The sequence below is a fragment of the Durio zibethinus genome, chromosome 2, assembly GCF_047325235.1.
Source record: "Durio zibethinus cultivar Kanyao isolate XHJ-2024 chromosome 2, ASM4732523v1, whole genome shotgun sequence".
NCBI classification, from domain to species: Eukaryota; Viridiplantae; Streptophyta; class Magnoliopsida; order Malvales; family Malvaceae; genus Durio; species Durio zibethinus.
Window position 1 is genome coordinate 8,538,230 of NC_143163.1, and position 14,349 is coordinate 8,552,578.

General features: G+C 34.0%; 3 protein-coding genes across 4 annotated transcripts; 1 reads left to right on the plus strand and 2 right to left on the minus strand.

Moving 5' to 3' along the window:
• Positions 1–259: 259 nt before the first annotated feature.
• LOC111309215 (succinate--CoA ligase [ADP-forming] subunit alpha-1, mitochondrial-like) lies at positions 260–4,756 on the minus strand. The gene is made up of 7 exons (XM_022908188.2): positions 4,334–4,756; positions 3,798–4,007; positions 3,346–3,516; positions 2,480–2,603; positions 2,259–2,320; positions 1,104–1,185; positions 260–661 (listed from the first exon to the last, which is right to left on the minus strand). The coding sequence occupies exons 1-7, from the start codon at positions 4,598–4,600 to the stop codon at positions 522–524; spliced, it is 1,056 nt and encodes a 351-aa protein (XP_022763923.1). The 5' UTR covers positions 4,601–4,756; the 3' UTR covers positions 260–521.
• A 1,137-nt stretch (positions 4,757–5,893) lies between these two features.
• On the plus strand, positions 5,894–7,947 carry LOC111308404 (chaperone protein dnaJ C76, chloroplastic). The gene is made up of 4 exons (XM_022906728.2): positions 5,894–6,325; positions 6,427–6,683; positions 6,926–7,097; positions 7,166–7,947. The coding sequence occupies exons 1-4, from the start codon at positions 5,969–5,971 to the stop codon at positions 7,790–7,792; spliced, it is 1,413 nt and encodes a 470-aa protein (XP_022762463.2). The 5' UTR covers positions 5,894–5,968; the 3' UTR covers positions 7,793–7,947.
• Positions 7,948–10,311: 2,364 nt separating this feature from the next.
• On the minus strand, positions 10,312–14,266 carry LOC111309217 (uncharacterized). 2 transcript variants are annotated; one of them, XM_089749495.1, is made up of 4 exons: positions 14,126–14,266; positions 13,378–13,600; positions 12,578–12,867; positions 10,314–12,440 (listed from the first exon to the last, which is right to left on the minus strand). In XM_089749495.1, the coding sequence occupies exons 3-4, from the start codon at positions 12,657–12,659 to the stop codon at positions 10,660–10,662; spliced, it is 1,863 nt and encodes a 620-aa protein (XP_089605621.1). In that variant the 5' UTR covers positions 12,660–12,867; positions 13,378–13,600; positions 14,126–14,266; the 3' UTR covers positions 10,314–10,659. The 2 variants fall into 2 exon arrangements, with proteins under 2 accessions (XP_022763925.2, XP_089605621.1); XM_022908190.2 differs by having other exon boundaries at positions 10,312–12,440; positions 12,578–13,600.
• Positions 14,267–14,349: the final 83 nt, after the last annotated feature.

Below are 14,349 nucleotides of genomic sequence, written 5' to 3' on the forward strand. Positions count from 1 at the left end.
AATTTTTGATATAAAATTATGAGATTTCAAACAAATCCCAACAAATTATCTAAAATTTAGAATTTAATACTTAAAATCCTTCATTTTATTCTCAAAATTAAAATATCCTTTGTATCAAAATAATTTGCATTTGAGAGTATCTTGCTCATCATATCTATAATTTCTAACAAGAAATTTTGAATTCAAATAAAATAAATACACATATTTTTCATTAAAATACATATTCAAGTAATTTATATTTAAAAAAAAAAAATTATAGTAACCAACAAATTATGTTGAATTTTTTTTTATTAATATAGTTGTATCAACGCAACTACCAAAATGTAGCTCTTTTTTATGCCAAATCTGGTTTCCGCAACAACGGCACAATTAAAACGAGGGTAAAAAGATTTTCCCTCATTTCAATGTAAAATAATTTTGGACAAAACAATGAAAATATCAAAGAAGTCAACCTGAAACTAGTTCAGGAAATCGTTTTCATCTTTCTTTTTTTTTTTTTTTTTTGTTTTCTAGAAAAAACACTAATTCACGAGACCTCTTTGCTTGAAGACATCAAGCATTGCCACACCAATCTTTGCAGGTGATTCAACAACTGTCACTCCAGCTTCCCTTAGAGTCTTGATTTTGTCCTGAGCCGTGCCCTTGCCTCCGGATATAATTGCTGCTTGTACAAAAATAGAATAGAGGCAAAAACAAAAAATAACAAGTAAATGAATAGAACATTTTAGGGCAAGAATAGCTATATTATTTCAAGAAAAATTCCCACTTGAAGAAGAGTATTATTAACACAATGAAACCATCAAACATGGAAAAAACACCATACACACTGGCCTCAATAAACTCATTGCTATGACCTTGTCCCACTATCATACCCAATTTCGATACATACACACATTAAGAACAAAGATAATAATTTACCTGTCATCTAAATTGTGAAAAAGTGATGTGTTTGAGTATTGTAGACTGAACATTTTCCTTTTCGCAGTACAGAGGGTCTTAGAGTTACCATATTTTAGCTTATGCAAGAGTGCATCAAAGAGATATAAAATACTTGCAACTGCAATCATAAACCTAATAAACAAAACATGAAAAAAATGTATTACCTCCAGCATGACCCATACGCCGTCCCGGAGGAGCAGTAAGTCCAGCAATGAAGGCAACAATAGGCTTTTCAGTCCCACTTTCCTGTTTCATTCATTAAACAAAACCAGATGTTAAATTAAAAACTTAGAAAGATATTCTCCAGCAATTTTTAGTTTTATGCAAGTGCAGTAGAAATGAGATGAAGAAGGTTCAATATTACTAATTACTATATATTGCTCTATCAGCAAGCATATAAATTGTAAATATGCCTATTGTATCTATGGAAGTAAAAAAAGGCAGCCTGGTAAAAAACCAATTAAGCTAGTATTCACAGAAGCACAAACATATAACATATAGGACCGAAAGGATAAAGGGTCAAAATTATATATTCACCATATAGGCATATATGAGCACAAACAAATTCATTTGTGGATCCACAGATCACAAAATTATAGGTTCATCACTGACCCAAATTATGTGCGAGAGATCCAATCAAATACATAAAAAGGATGCAGGCCTCAACAAAAAAATTTAAGATGCAGTCCAGGTATAATATAGCCATAAGTTACAGTCAGGAAATAGGTATAATTTTACAAATTAAACATACTCCAGATTCCCACCATATTGCAACCTTAAGCTTATACTTGCATTATAAAAGGGCTGTTGCTCTAGATATTTGTAGTTTCCTTATTCTCTTCCAACCAGATATTTCTTTGTTCATGTTCCTTTATCCAAAGGTAATTTACTTTTGGTCAAGGGGGTAGATGATTTCTTTAAGAGAAACAGACCACAGAAACATGAATCCTAAACCCTATCATTATCAAGATGTTATCAGCTATCCAAAATAGAACTATTGCCGAGACAATTACGAGCTAAAATATAATTCAGTGAATATCATATAAAATGTTGAAGATTTCAGGTTCTCTTATGCTTCAATTTTATCCCACTTGTGGCAGAGGAGAGAATCAAATTTTTTTAGTTGCAAAGGTGCAAAGAACTATAAACCGTAAACAAGCTCTTACAAAGTAAAATTGATCTTACTATCAATCAAGAGAGAATATGCATGCAAGTCTATTATTTTTTCCCCACATATGTACTACAAGCAGCAACTAGTGAGTACGAATCATCACTCTCTGGGTGTCCTTAGTTTCTTCATGCTAAAGTGTTAACATTACCTTTATTAGTGCAGCAGCATCTTCTTCTGCGGTGCCCCCTATCTCACCAATTAGAATGATACCTGAATACAATTGAAATAATTAGATGGTATGCATTGCAATTCACCATAGACAAGAGACAGCCGCATAGTAACAAAGACCTTTTAGTTTAATAACTGCAGTAGGATTAATGATTGTACGAGAGAAACTCCCTCTTATGATCTAAATCAGGAAAATATTACCTTCTGTCTGAGGATCAGCAAGGAATTTTGTCACACAATCAATGAAGTTGGTTCCATTAAAAGGATCCCCACCAATTCCGACAGAGGTTGATTGCCCCAGACCAACTGCAGTTGTTTGGAAAACCTACAAGATAAAATGACAAATATTTTTACAAATATAATTACTAAAAAGGAGTACAGCATCCCATCAGCATATGCAAAACAGTGTTAGTTTAGTGTAAGACACTACTTTATATGAGTTTCTTGAATTCTATGGTAATTCAAATCCGATAGCTATGCGCCTATGTATACACCTACTGAATATTGGGAGATATTATCTTAACTATCCAACAAAACTTCATAGGGTTAATTCTATTCATACTTTTCAACTACTTCTGTCAAATCAAATTGATCGCTTGTAAACTTTCTTCTCTGAAACTATTCTTTACCAAATAGAAAATTTTTATTTGAGAACCACAACAAGTTTTTTCTAATATAGATATCCTAAAAGGAAAGGACCATGTGAATGGAACAGAGACAAGAAAATTAGAGAGACATGTAGTTTGCCAACATGCTATGCCAGAAGATCAAAACCCCATCTTGCAAAATTTTGTTCAAACTATGAGAAATAGAACTAGTGAAAAAACTAACTGCAGTAGCTACTATTGAAGTGCCTAGACATTGTCTAAGTCCAAAACTAAAGTCCAAAAATAAAGGTTGACAACAGAAAAAATGCCTTTTTCCTGATAGGAGTTAGGAGGTTTAGAAAACAAGCATGTGAAGATGTACCATCAGGCATATTCAGGCATAAAGATACAACAAACCTGACTAATACACAGAAATATGAAAGTCAAATGAAGGAAACATAGAACGATAAAAGATCTTACTGCTTCATATGTTAAAGTGCCCGATCGAGAAACAATTCCTATGCGACCTGGTTTGTGAATATATGCAGGCATAATTCCAATCTTGCATTCCCCAGGTTTAATGATCCCAGGGCAGTTTGGACCAATCAACCTAGTTTTTGATTGCTGATTAAGGGCAGCCTTCACACGAACCTGCAGTACAAAAATATCAGCTTTGATCTCAAAAAGATAAACAACAATCACTTGGAAGGAAGAACTAAACTGTAATTTGAGTAACAGCGACACAGCCCAAGTGTGCTTATTGCAGTCATTACCTTGGAAATGCACATAATGCAAATAACATTGACTGAAATCACTTCTAAAATGAAAACCACAATACAAATTCATTCCGAGAGATAAGGAAGCAGAATTACAAATTTAAACACACAATTAAACAAACAGCTTTCCTTCTAAGGTGCCTTTGATTCGTTTACCATGTCATGTTGAGGAATCCCTTCCGTGATACAAACAACAAGATCCAATTCAGCTTCCATACCCTCCATGATAGCAGCTGCAGCAAAAGGTGGAGGAACATAAATGACAGAAGCATTAGCCTTGGTTTCAGCCTTTGCTTCGGCAACTGTGTTGAAAACAGGAAGTCCTAAGTGCTCTGTGCCACCCTTCTTTGGTGTAACTCCACCAACCTATCAAAAGAAAAATTAGACAAAACTAAAGGACTAAAAAAGAAAATATGACTAATAAGCAACCTTGAATCAATCCCAGAATTCATGCAGACACAATCGACAATTGTAAACATTATGATATGCAGAAATTCACATAAAATCTTACAAAACTAAAAGAAACCCAGTTCTCTGACATATATAAACAAATCATATAAAGTTCTTACTTTTCCTGGATTTTCTCAATAACCAATCAGGTATTGCAGTCAAGCAAAGAGACCTCATTTAAAAGATTCAGAAAAAAATCCATGAAAAAAAAGAGGTGAAAGTTTAATAGGAATTCGAAGTACCATCTTAGTGCCATATTCGATGGCTTGCTCGGTGTGGAAAGTGCCATTCTTTCCAGTTATGCCTTGGCAAATAACGCGAGTGTTCTTGTCTACGAAAACCGCAGGTGGAGGCGCTGGAGCCGCCGAGAAAGACCGTGACTGAGTCAAAAAATGAGAAGAAGAGGAAGAGGAAGAGGAGGAGAAGAGACTGAGTGGGGATATTTGGAGCTTGTGAGAAGAAATCTTGGAAGACAAAAAATGGATGAGTCGTGAGGCTCGTCTAGTCATGGCTACTGCTGCTACTGATTCAGTATTGGATCTCCTTTGCCTCTTCCGCTGCAAAATACAAAAACATATGCTCCACCAAAATATTGCTGTAGAAAAACCAAAACCTATTCTGGTCAGCTTAGATCTTTACACTTTATTTCCAAAATTTTTCTCTGCATTAATTATTTTTCCATTTCCTTTTTTTTCTTAATGGACCAGATCTTGGGTCTAAATTGGGGCTATCAGCCGAAAGTATCCCCTAGAACCCAAGTTATGATAAAAAATTAAAAATTAAATAAAATATTAGAAACAACTAATGTTGTCTTAAAAAAAAAAAAACCAATGTTTCAAACAATTAATATATAATAATAATGGTTGATACTTTTTAAGTGAAGAATTACTAAGATTTATAATCCTTGGCATTGTTTAATTCTATTAGTAGAAAATATTGTTTGCTAAATATAGTTCTAGCCAATTGTTATGAACCAAAACAAAAAAAATTGAGATGAAACTGTAATGACAGAGAAATTACTTGCATTTTCTTTCTTTTGGAAAATCTCCAATTTCTCTATCTATTTTTGCGCACTTCAATTTTACTTAAAAGAATAGTTATTGTGACTTTAAAAATGATTAAAATAACAAAAAAGTTTTTAAATTTTAATTTATTTAGATAATTTTTTATGTTTTTGATGTACTTAAATAAGTTATTAATTTTTAATTTACACTTCAAATAATTTTTTAATTTTTAATTTTTATTCAAATAAAATTTTTATCTTTAATTTATACTAAAATAAAATTTTAATATAAATCAATCATTCATTTGAAATAAATATTTATTTGCATACAAATTAAAGGATTATAATTAATTCAAAAAAATAAAATTATAAAAATTTATTTAAGAAAAATAAGTTTATTTAAAATTTTTTAATATTTTAACCTTAAAAAAAATTTAGCACCTTTATTTTCTTGTTTTCTTTTTACTCAAAAACTAGTATTATCCATCAACATTAAAATGCGTCATTTTCTAAAACAAACAAAGCAAGCAAATAGAGTGGAGTGCTTTTTGTAGCCCACTTAAGCCATCTTGAGTTCTTGATCCATATTTTTCCGAAAGAAAGGAGTAGGCCCATGGGTCCAGGTGAATCAAGTCGAAGCAGGTCGAGGTTGAGTGTTAAACAGGCGACTTGGAGAGGATCCCTTGCACGACTCTTCCAGGTCCCAACAAGCTTGGAGACTTTGAAATTTCCAACTTCAACATTTTCATACCAAAAATATCTTATCCATGTCCACTTCTACGCATAAAATATCTTCTTTCACCACACAGACTTCATCTTCCTCTCTTATACTTCTATGGAGGGGAAAACCAATTGAAAAAAAACTTTTAAAAAAATGCCTGTAACATGTTTCCCTTTGTACACACCTGCAACTTCAATCATAACCAAAGGCTCAACCCCAAAACCTTCCTCTTTCAGCACCTCAACTTCTAAGAAGTTGCCAATATATCACCATTCATTTACATGCAAAGCTTCAGCTTCGCCCTCTTCTTCCATCACGGATTTTGATCTCTATGATCTTCTAGGCATTGATAGCTCCTCCAATCAATCACAGATTAAAACAGCTTATCGTGCCTTGCAAAAGCGGTGCCACCCTGACATTGCTGGACCAGCAGGGCATGACATGGCCATCATTCTCAATGAAGCTTATTCAGTTTTATCTGACACTGGTTCTCGTATGGCTTATGACAAGGTTAGTTACCCAATTTCGAGGATTTCTCTTCACATCTTGCCAATCCTAAGACGGTATAATTTTCTTGAGGAAAAATTGATTGGGAATCGATGAAAGTGCAGGAACAAGCAAAGATGGCAGAGCTGAGGGGTTATACAGGGAAACCTCTATATTCAGTGTGGCTTGGATCAGGAACTGAGCAACGAGCAGTTTTTGTAGACGAAGTCAAATGTGTTGGTTGCTTAAAATGTGCCTTGTTTGCGGACAAGACTTTTGCTATCGAATCTGTTTATGGAAGAGCTCGAGTTGTGGCTCAATGGGCTGATTCTGAACACAAAATCCTGGAGGCTATTGAAGCTTGCCCAGTTGATTGCATTTCGTAAGGATCTTGATCCTGATCTTGCTTTTAGCATAGCACTAATCGATTTACTCTTGCTTCAAAATTTTGCAGTTCAGTCTATAAGTCTTAATACTAATAAGAAAGATAATTGACAGGAAAAATGACAATATTGTTACCACAGGGGATGGTATTGATATGGATTATCATGTATTTATTCAGTTTTTGAGAGTTTAGTTCTTTAGTTTTCATTGTTATTTCTGTGGAATATCATTTAACAACAGCATTGTGGAGAGGTCAGACCTCGCGGCGCTGGAATTTTTAATGTCCAAGCAACCTCGAGGCAATGTTAGAGTTGGTGTAGGCAACACGGTGGGAGCACGAGTCTCAAACATATTTGTTGATGTTAAGAAATTTCAAACGAGATTTGTTGATGCCATGGACAAAGAATCCAAGGTATGAGCCTATCAAGACTCTCTTTATAGAAATGAATCTTTTGAATTTCTTTTGCTGTCATATGTCAGGAGGCAGAGCTCCGTAGGGAAGCAAGGATGTCAGCAATTCACGCGATCAAATCTATTTCAAAATGGTGGTATTGGGCGCAATCACCCAATGCAGGAGCACCACTGGGGGAGTCTCAACGAAACTTGACACACATTTCTCGTAAGTCATCAGAACCGAACATTAACAAGCTCCGTGATGCTGCTGCTGCTAGAAAACAGGTAAGAGAGAGTTCAAGAATCACTGGCGCTCGTATCCCATCAAGTTATATGTATGATGATGAGTATTGGATCCCATCAAGACAAGCTCTTCCAGCTTCAAGTAATAACAGCTACAGCTCTAGAGTTGCCTCAAAGCCTTTGCAAACTAATGAGAAGAAGGAAACAGACGACCAAATTTATGAAATATATAGAAGGAAGAGGAACTGGATAGAGTGGGGAATTCCAGTGGTGGCTGCAACAATTGCTGCTGCTATAGTTCGGCTACAAGTTGGAGACAAAGTGGTTGGTGAAATCACAGAACACGTAGGCGGCTCTTTGGCACTAACAATGGTTAATAGCGCTTGGCTACAGGTTATTTTAGCAGGGATTACATGGTACTTAATTGGATCTGCAATGGTGGAGCTAATAGAATTTATTAGGAATAGGTGAGAGAGTTACACAGAAAACAAAGGAAATTTTCATTGATTGATATATAAAATGGGTGAATAGTTTGTTTGTATAATAAAAATTTGATATTGATAAATTTGTATACATTTTTATTCAGCCTGCACGAACCCTATAAATAACTTTTCATTTCTTTTTCACCTTTTTTGTTCTTTAATGCGGATGGGAATTGAAAGATCAGTATTGAACAAGGAGAAATAAATAGAGAGTTGCTCAATCTGATTTTTCTGGTAGTAGAGAAATTAATGGTGTAGTACCCCGGCCCAAATGATAATTGGGTTAGACTAATACTAAAATACATCAGTTTATTAAAAGATTGATTAGTAAAAAGAAAAAAAATGTGAGTTATTAAATGAGAAACAACCTAACATCGAGAAACAAAAAGGAAATGAGAGTTCTTCTTCTTCATATTTATTAAGGTTAGAGAATATAAAAAATCAAGTTAGCAATTCAAAATCAAAGGCTACAATCAAGTTAATCCCCTAAAATTAAGTATATGCTCTCTTTTTATTTAAGAAGAAATACCAAGTTGATTACTATTATTTGGAGTTGAAGTTTTGAGAGCAAAATCAAGAAAAATTATGAAATTTGTCATTAATCTTCTTGATTTGCTTGGGTAAATTATTGAGCTTTGTTTATTTCATATTTTTAAGATTTATTGATGATTATTGAATGGAGTTTAAAAGCTAAAAGTGGGGATTTGAGTTTTAATTATTAAAAGAGAAATTTTATTTTTAGATGAGATACTATGATCTATAATAATGAATTAAAATAGAATTTTGTATTAATAGATAGATTATTGCTGTGATTATTATTTATCGTTAGAAAGCATGTTGAATCTAGTTTCTAATAAAACAAATGAAAGTTAAATCCGAGTTTTTTATGAAGAGTTGTCTAATTTTTACTTTAAAGATATGCAAGCTGTAAGGCAAAAGCACTAGGGTTAAATTACGAAAATTGTCTTAATTTTTATACAAAAAATTACAGATTAAACCATATATGTTTGGAAAGCTTATTGAGTCTGCTTTCTAACAGAGCAAGCAGAATTGAATTTGGAGTTTCTTATGAATTAATACATAATTTTTAGGAGAAGGTATACAGGCTGTCTGGCAACAACATATAACGTAGATTTCAAAAATTGTTATAATTAATCCACAAGGAATCACAAGATGGACCATATATGGTTAGAAAGCTTGTCGAGTCTAGTTTCTAATGCATTAAAAAGATTTTAATTTCAAGTTTGATATATTGAGATATGGTCATTTTAGTAAAAGTAGTGCAGGCTGTCAAAATTAGTTACTCGAGTTATTTATTGTTTAGCTTAATTGTTTTGGTATAAGCGGTCTCAAATGGGTTGATTAATTACTGTTATATTGAAATTATCTTGAATAAGTCATTAATTATTGAGGGAGAAAAACTAGGTGGTGGAATCGGAATGAGGTAAGTAGAATCTCATACACTTTGCTTATTTTCAAATTTATGTATATATGTATGTTTCTAAATTAATGAATATTTTATTTCATTATTTTCGATGTATGAAAATAGGATTAAGCATATGATTATTTTGTATTTCTCTATATAAATGATGGATCATGCTTATGAATGAAATGAGAAAATGATTTATGTTTAAATAATGATTTTGTGATGGCTACATTTTTACATCCCTGGGAAGTGAGATCATCAACACCAGAACTAGTTCTACGATCCTGGCTAACAGGTTATAGTAGTTAGCAAAGACATGATCATACGACCCTGCTAATAGGTTATATTAGTTAGCGTAAAGCCCTGACTAACGGGTTATAATAGTTAGCAATGATCATGAGGATGAAATTGTCGATATGGCCAATATCACGGGTTATAGCAGTGACCGTAGTTAATGATAAACGAATGATAATGATAATTTATGATAATGATAATTTACGATGATTTTTAATGATTGATCCATGATTTGGTTCGATTACAATATTTGAATAGTAGTATATTTTGCAATGATTTATGAATTGACATGTTTTTATATTGATTTATGAATTTACGAAATGTTTGATAGAAAGATGATCGTTGAAATGTTTTGACATTATGATTTGACGAATGTTTGGAATAATTTATATGATATGTATGAAAATTATGCTTGATCCGGTAAAGTGTGTGAGTCTATACTTATTGAATTGTGGTTTACTCATTCTCCTTTTACTTTTTCTTTATAGATGACTAAGTGATAAGTTTGGTTAGTCTTGTGTGAAGCTAGAAGATGAAATGAGAAAGATTACTTAGTCGTCGAAGAATATGTTGGCCAATGAGATCTTAAGAGACAATTTTATATTTTATATAATTTATATTTGGATATATAAAGATGTATCATCAATTGGATTAAAGATATAAATTTTACTTGACAAATTATATCAGGTTATTGAAGAATTTTAGAATGATTAAGAAAGAAGGCTTCATATTACTTTGGAGTTTTCTTCAAGGTAATATGACCATGTTGCATTCTCGGGACGTGACAAATGAAAAAGGTGTATAGACTCTGAACAAGCTATTATTCAATTCCATAAGCCCATAAAACGTGCATGGACTCTAAACAAGCTATTAATGGAAAATGTAACTTCAAAGATGGATTTTGGGTTCTATATTCATGACTTTTTTCTTTCTGGCTAGAAGTTGTGATTGACTTAATACTTGGCTGCCGCAACAGTCATTTAATGTAAAATACAAAGGCAAAGCAACATGAATTGATATGAAATGAAAAGTGAAAATTGTCGAAACAACATTTCATTATTGAGTATATTTCATCATTGATGACTGACGAGTTACAGACTATAAGTTGAAACAAAATTTGGGGTAAACTAAGGATCTTATCTTGTCAAAAGATATTCAATCCATCCATCTATGGTGGCAAAGTATTTTCTTCGCCAGTTTGCACCGATGCAAAGTGGTGCAATGACACTCCAGAATCCGACAGCATATGATACAAACACAAATGAATAGAAAAACAAGGGTTTATCAACGAGGCCTTCCTCTGCATTTTCTTTTGGATTTTCTTTTCTTCCATCGTCTTCATTGTCATTTCCTGAGCATTTTCTTTGTAATGGTTCTCCGCAAAGTTCTTGGTTGCCTTCGAAGCTACTTTCAGAGAATATTGTTGAAAAGTGTTCATTAGATGGGATCCTCCCTGAGAGGTTGTTGAAAGCAACAAAAAAAGTTGTGAGAAAATCGATCTGGACAATTTCAGGAGGTATCTGTCCTGTTAGGTTGTTGTGGGAGAGATCCAGGCTCTCCAAATTTGTGAGATTTTTGAAAGATTTTGGAATATGACCCGTTAAATGGTTTTGTGACAGGTTCAAAGAACGCAGTTCTGCTAATTCACCAATTTCATCTGGAATGAAACCAGCCAATATGTTAGCTGAAAAATCAATCCCTGTCATGAGAGTAAGGGGGATACCCTGGTACAAATATGAATTCCCCTTGGTGGTGAAATCAACCGGAACCCAAGAGTTTGCTTGAAACTTCTTTCTCCAGACTGAATTGTTATTAAGACAAGAAGGAATGTTCCCTGAAAAATTATTATTTGAGAAATCTAAGAACTGCAACATTTGCATTTGGCATAATTGCTGGGGAGGAGGTCCTCTAAATTGATTTTCTCCTAAAAGAAGGGCTCCTAATTGCATGAAAACAGGTAGACTTAAGATGGTTCCTGACAGGTGGTTATGTCGAACATCTATCAGCTTCAAAGACAAACTTTTGGATAAGCAAGCTGGAATATTCCCCACAAAGATATTATGATGAAGCAGCAACCATGTCAAATTCGGCATACTACAGTTTTCTGGAAGCAGCTCACCATCCAAGCTATTGTTTGACAGATTCAAGTACCATAATGGTGAATTGTAGGTTAGACCAACTGGGACTACCCCAGAGAGGAGATTGCTAGACAAATCCAAGCTTTCTACATATTTCAGTTTAACTACAGAAGGGGGAATGTTACCAGAAAATTGGTTGGAGGAAGCATTGAATCCTTTCAGCTGAGGGAGGAATAGATCAATATTTATGGGTAGATGCCCATCAAAATGATTGTTAGAGATATCTAGCTTAGACAGTGTAGATTTCTTTTGGTGGCCTTGAGGAAATTGACCAACAAAAGAATTGCTTCTCAGGCTCAATACAGAAGAAACATTATGAAGCAACCAAGTTGGGAAGCTGCCAACCAGTAAGTTGCTGGATAAATCCAGGGTTTGCAAGTTATATTGGATAGAAAGGAACCTAGGAATTATTTGACCACTCTGACGGTTGAGGTTGCATCCAGCCAAAAGCAAATGTTGTACTTGGAAACGAGGATGCCAAGTTGGATTTTCAGTTTCAACTTCTAATTGGTAATTGTAGGAAAGATCTAGATGACTGAGCTTTGAATGATTTGCAAAGATAGAAAAAGACAGCAGACCTTCAAAAAGGTTATATGAAACGTCAATAGACTCAATTTTTGATAGATTAGCAAGGAAGGAGGTAAGGTTTCCTTGAAATCTATTCTTTGACAAGTTCAGAGTTCTGAGCGATGGCATATTGCCCCAACAGGGTGGCACAGCATCTTCAATTGAGTTAGCTGAAAGATCCAGCCATTGTAAGTGAACGAGTTTACATATTTCTGCATGACAAGCCAGGACCCTTTTCAGAAATTATCAAATACATACATACATATATATATATATATATATATATATAGCCATTAATTCAATGGCAGCAAAGACTTAGATTAAAGTAAAGCAGGACCGAAAATCTCACCTTCGGGATTAGTCAGTTCACCAATATTATTCCCTCGGAGATGCAATTCCTGCAGTTCCTTGAGTTGAGAAAACAAACTCATATCAAGGAAGACAGGAAACCCAGGATCTTCATCTTCCTTGATATAGTCATAGAAAATTCTGATCACATGAGAGCTTGTGGGGCTACAGTAAATCCCATCCCACCTGCAACAGTCATCAGAGCTGCCTGGATAAAAGTATTCATATCCATAGCCCAGAGATTGTCCTATTTGCTGAAGAGCTGTCTTCTCATCATCCAGACAACCTTGGCTGCATCCAAAGTTGCAGCAGATTATCGTGGTTATAAGCAAAAACAGCATGCCGCTATCAGCAGAGAAATTGTTCATATTGATGTGCCCAGTTATTCTAACAACTAAATTCAGTAACTTGTTTTCTCTTTTAGGAAGTTTCAAGTTTCAACTCTGCATTATCTCGCATATGAAACCTAATTGAATTTGCCTAGATGGCAAACTTGTGAGATTTGAAATTGGAAAGCACCCTAATTGTTCAAAACAACGGTCCATGAACTAAAATAAAAACAAAACAAATGGCATCCTGTCCACAGACATATTTTGTCACCAACTTGTAGTCCTACTTACACACAATTTTCCAAGAAAAACTTCCATAGTCAAAGTTAAACTTGTGCTATGGGGTACGATCAGAGAGAACACCCAAGAAATTTCCCTTACCAATTGAAATTCTTTGCCATTAATGTCTCTTTGATTATAATAAAATATATATAACGTCAATTTGCTGGGAAACTTTCCATGTCGAACTTACAAGTTCAGCAATTAGCTACTACTTGGCGGCAGAGTAAGTTGTTCTTTTTCTGGTGCGAAAAACGTTTTCTCACTTTCCTCTCTTGACCAACTGCATCTAACACAGACAACCGAAAGTGCAGTGCTAAAGCAAATAGACCATCCAAATCCTTATTTTCTTTCAACCAATTCAGGCAATCCCGATCTTCGTTGCATCCCTCTTGAAAGCAAATTGGCCTGTATGTCTGCTCAAAAATGGTCATATACGTTGCATATTAGTGATAACATTGAACGAATTATAATTTTGAAATATAATTATACAAATAAATAATTTTCTTAATTTCAGTGAAATAAATTAAAATTTTCTTTTTAAAATTTTTCAATGATATACTAATGATGCATGCAAATATTTGCAATGTACTTTTGATTTATGATTCATTTGAATGGATAGTAAAATTTTTTATGGTGATAATGATGAGATTAATTATCTTAGTAAAATTAAATACTATATTAATGAGAATAAAATTATTAATGAAATATGTATTTGGATGAAAAAAATAGTAAAAAATAGTGATATGGTCGAGAACAATTGAGTGCTCTAAGAAAAAAAATGAGAATAAAAACCCTTGGTTGTTCATTGGAGGGTTCAAGCAGGAACCCAGACGGACACGGTGGGAATAACTCCACCAATCCCTGCGACACGGTTAGACCAAAAAAGTGCTGATTCAAACAGATAAACAAACTAATTCGTCGAATCAATTGATAGCGACCTTTTTCCGTGTTGGAACGGTTATGTTGAGTGTTGACGACAATCCGGTATACACAACTTTCCCTTCTTCTTCCTCCTCTTTTCATGTGGACCACGTTACGGACAACTGAAACTTCAGCGCTCTTGCAAGCATGGTGAAGAAATTTCACTTGTCCCGTGGAAAGCAGCGGTGGCAAATGGCAATTATAAATTCCAAAGGGATTGCAGCTAATTCATTGATAAAAT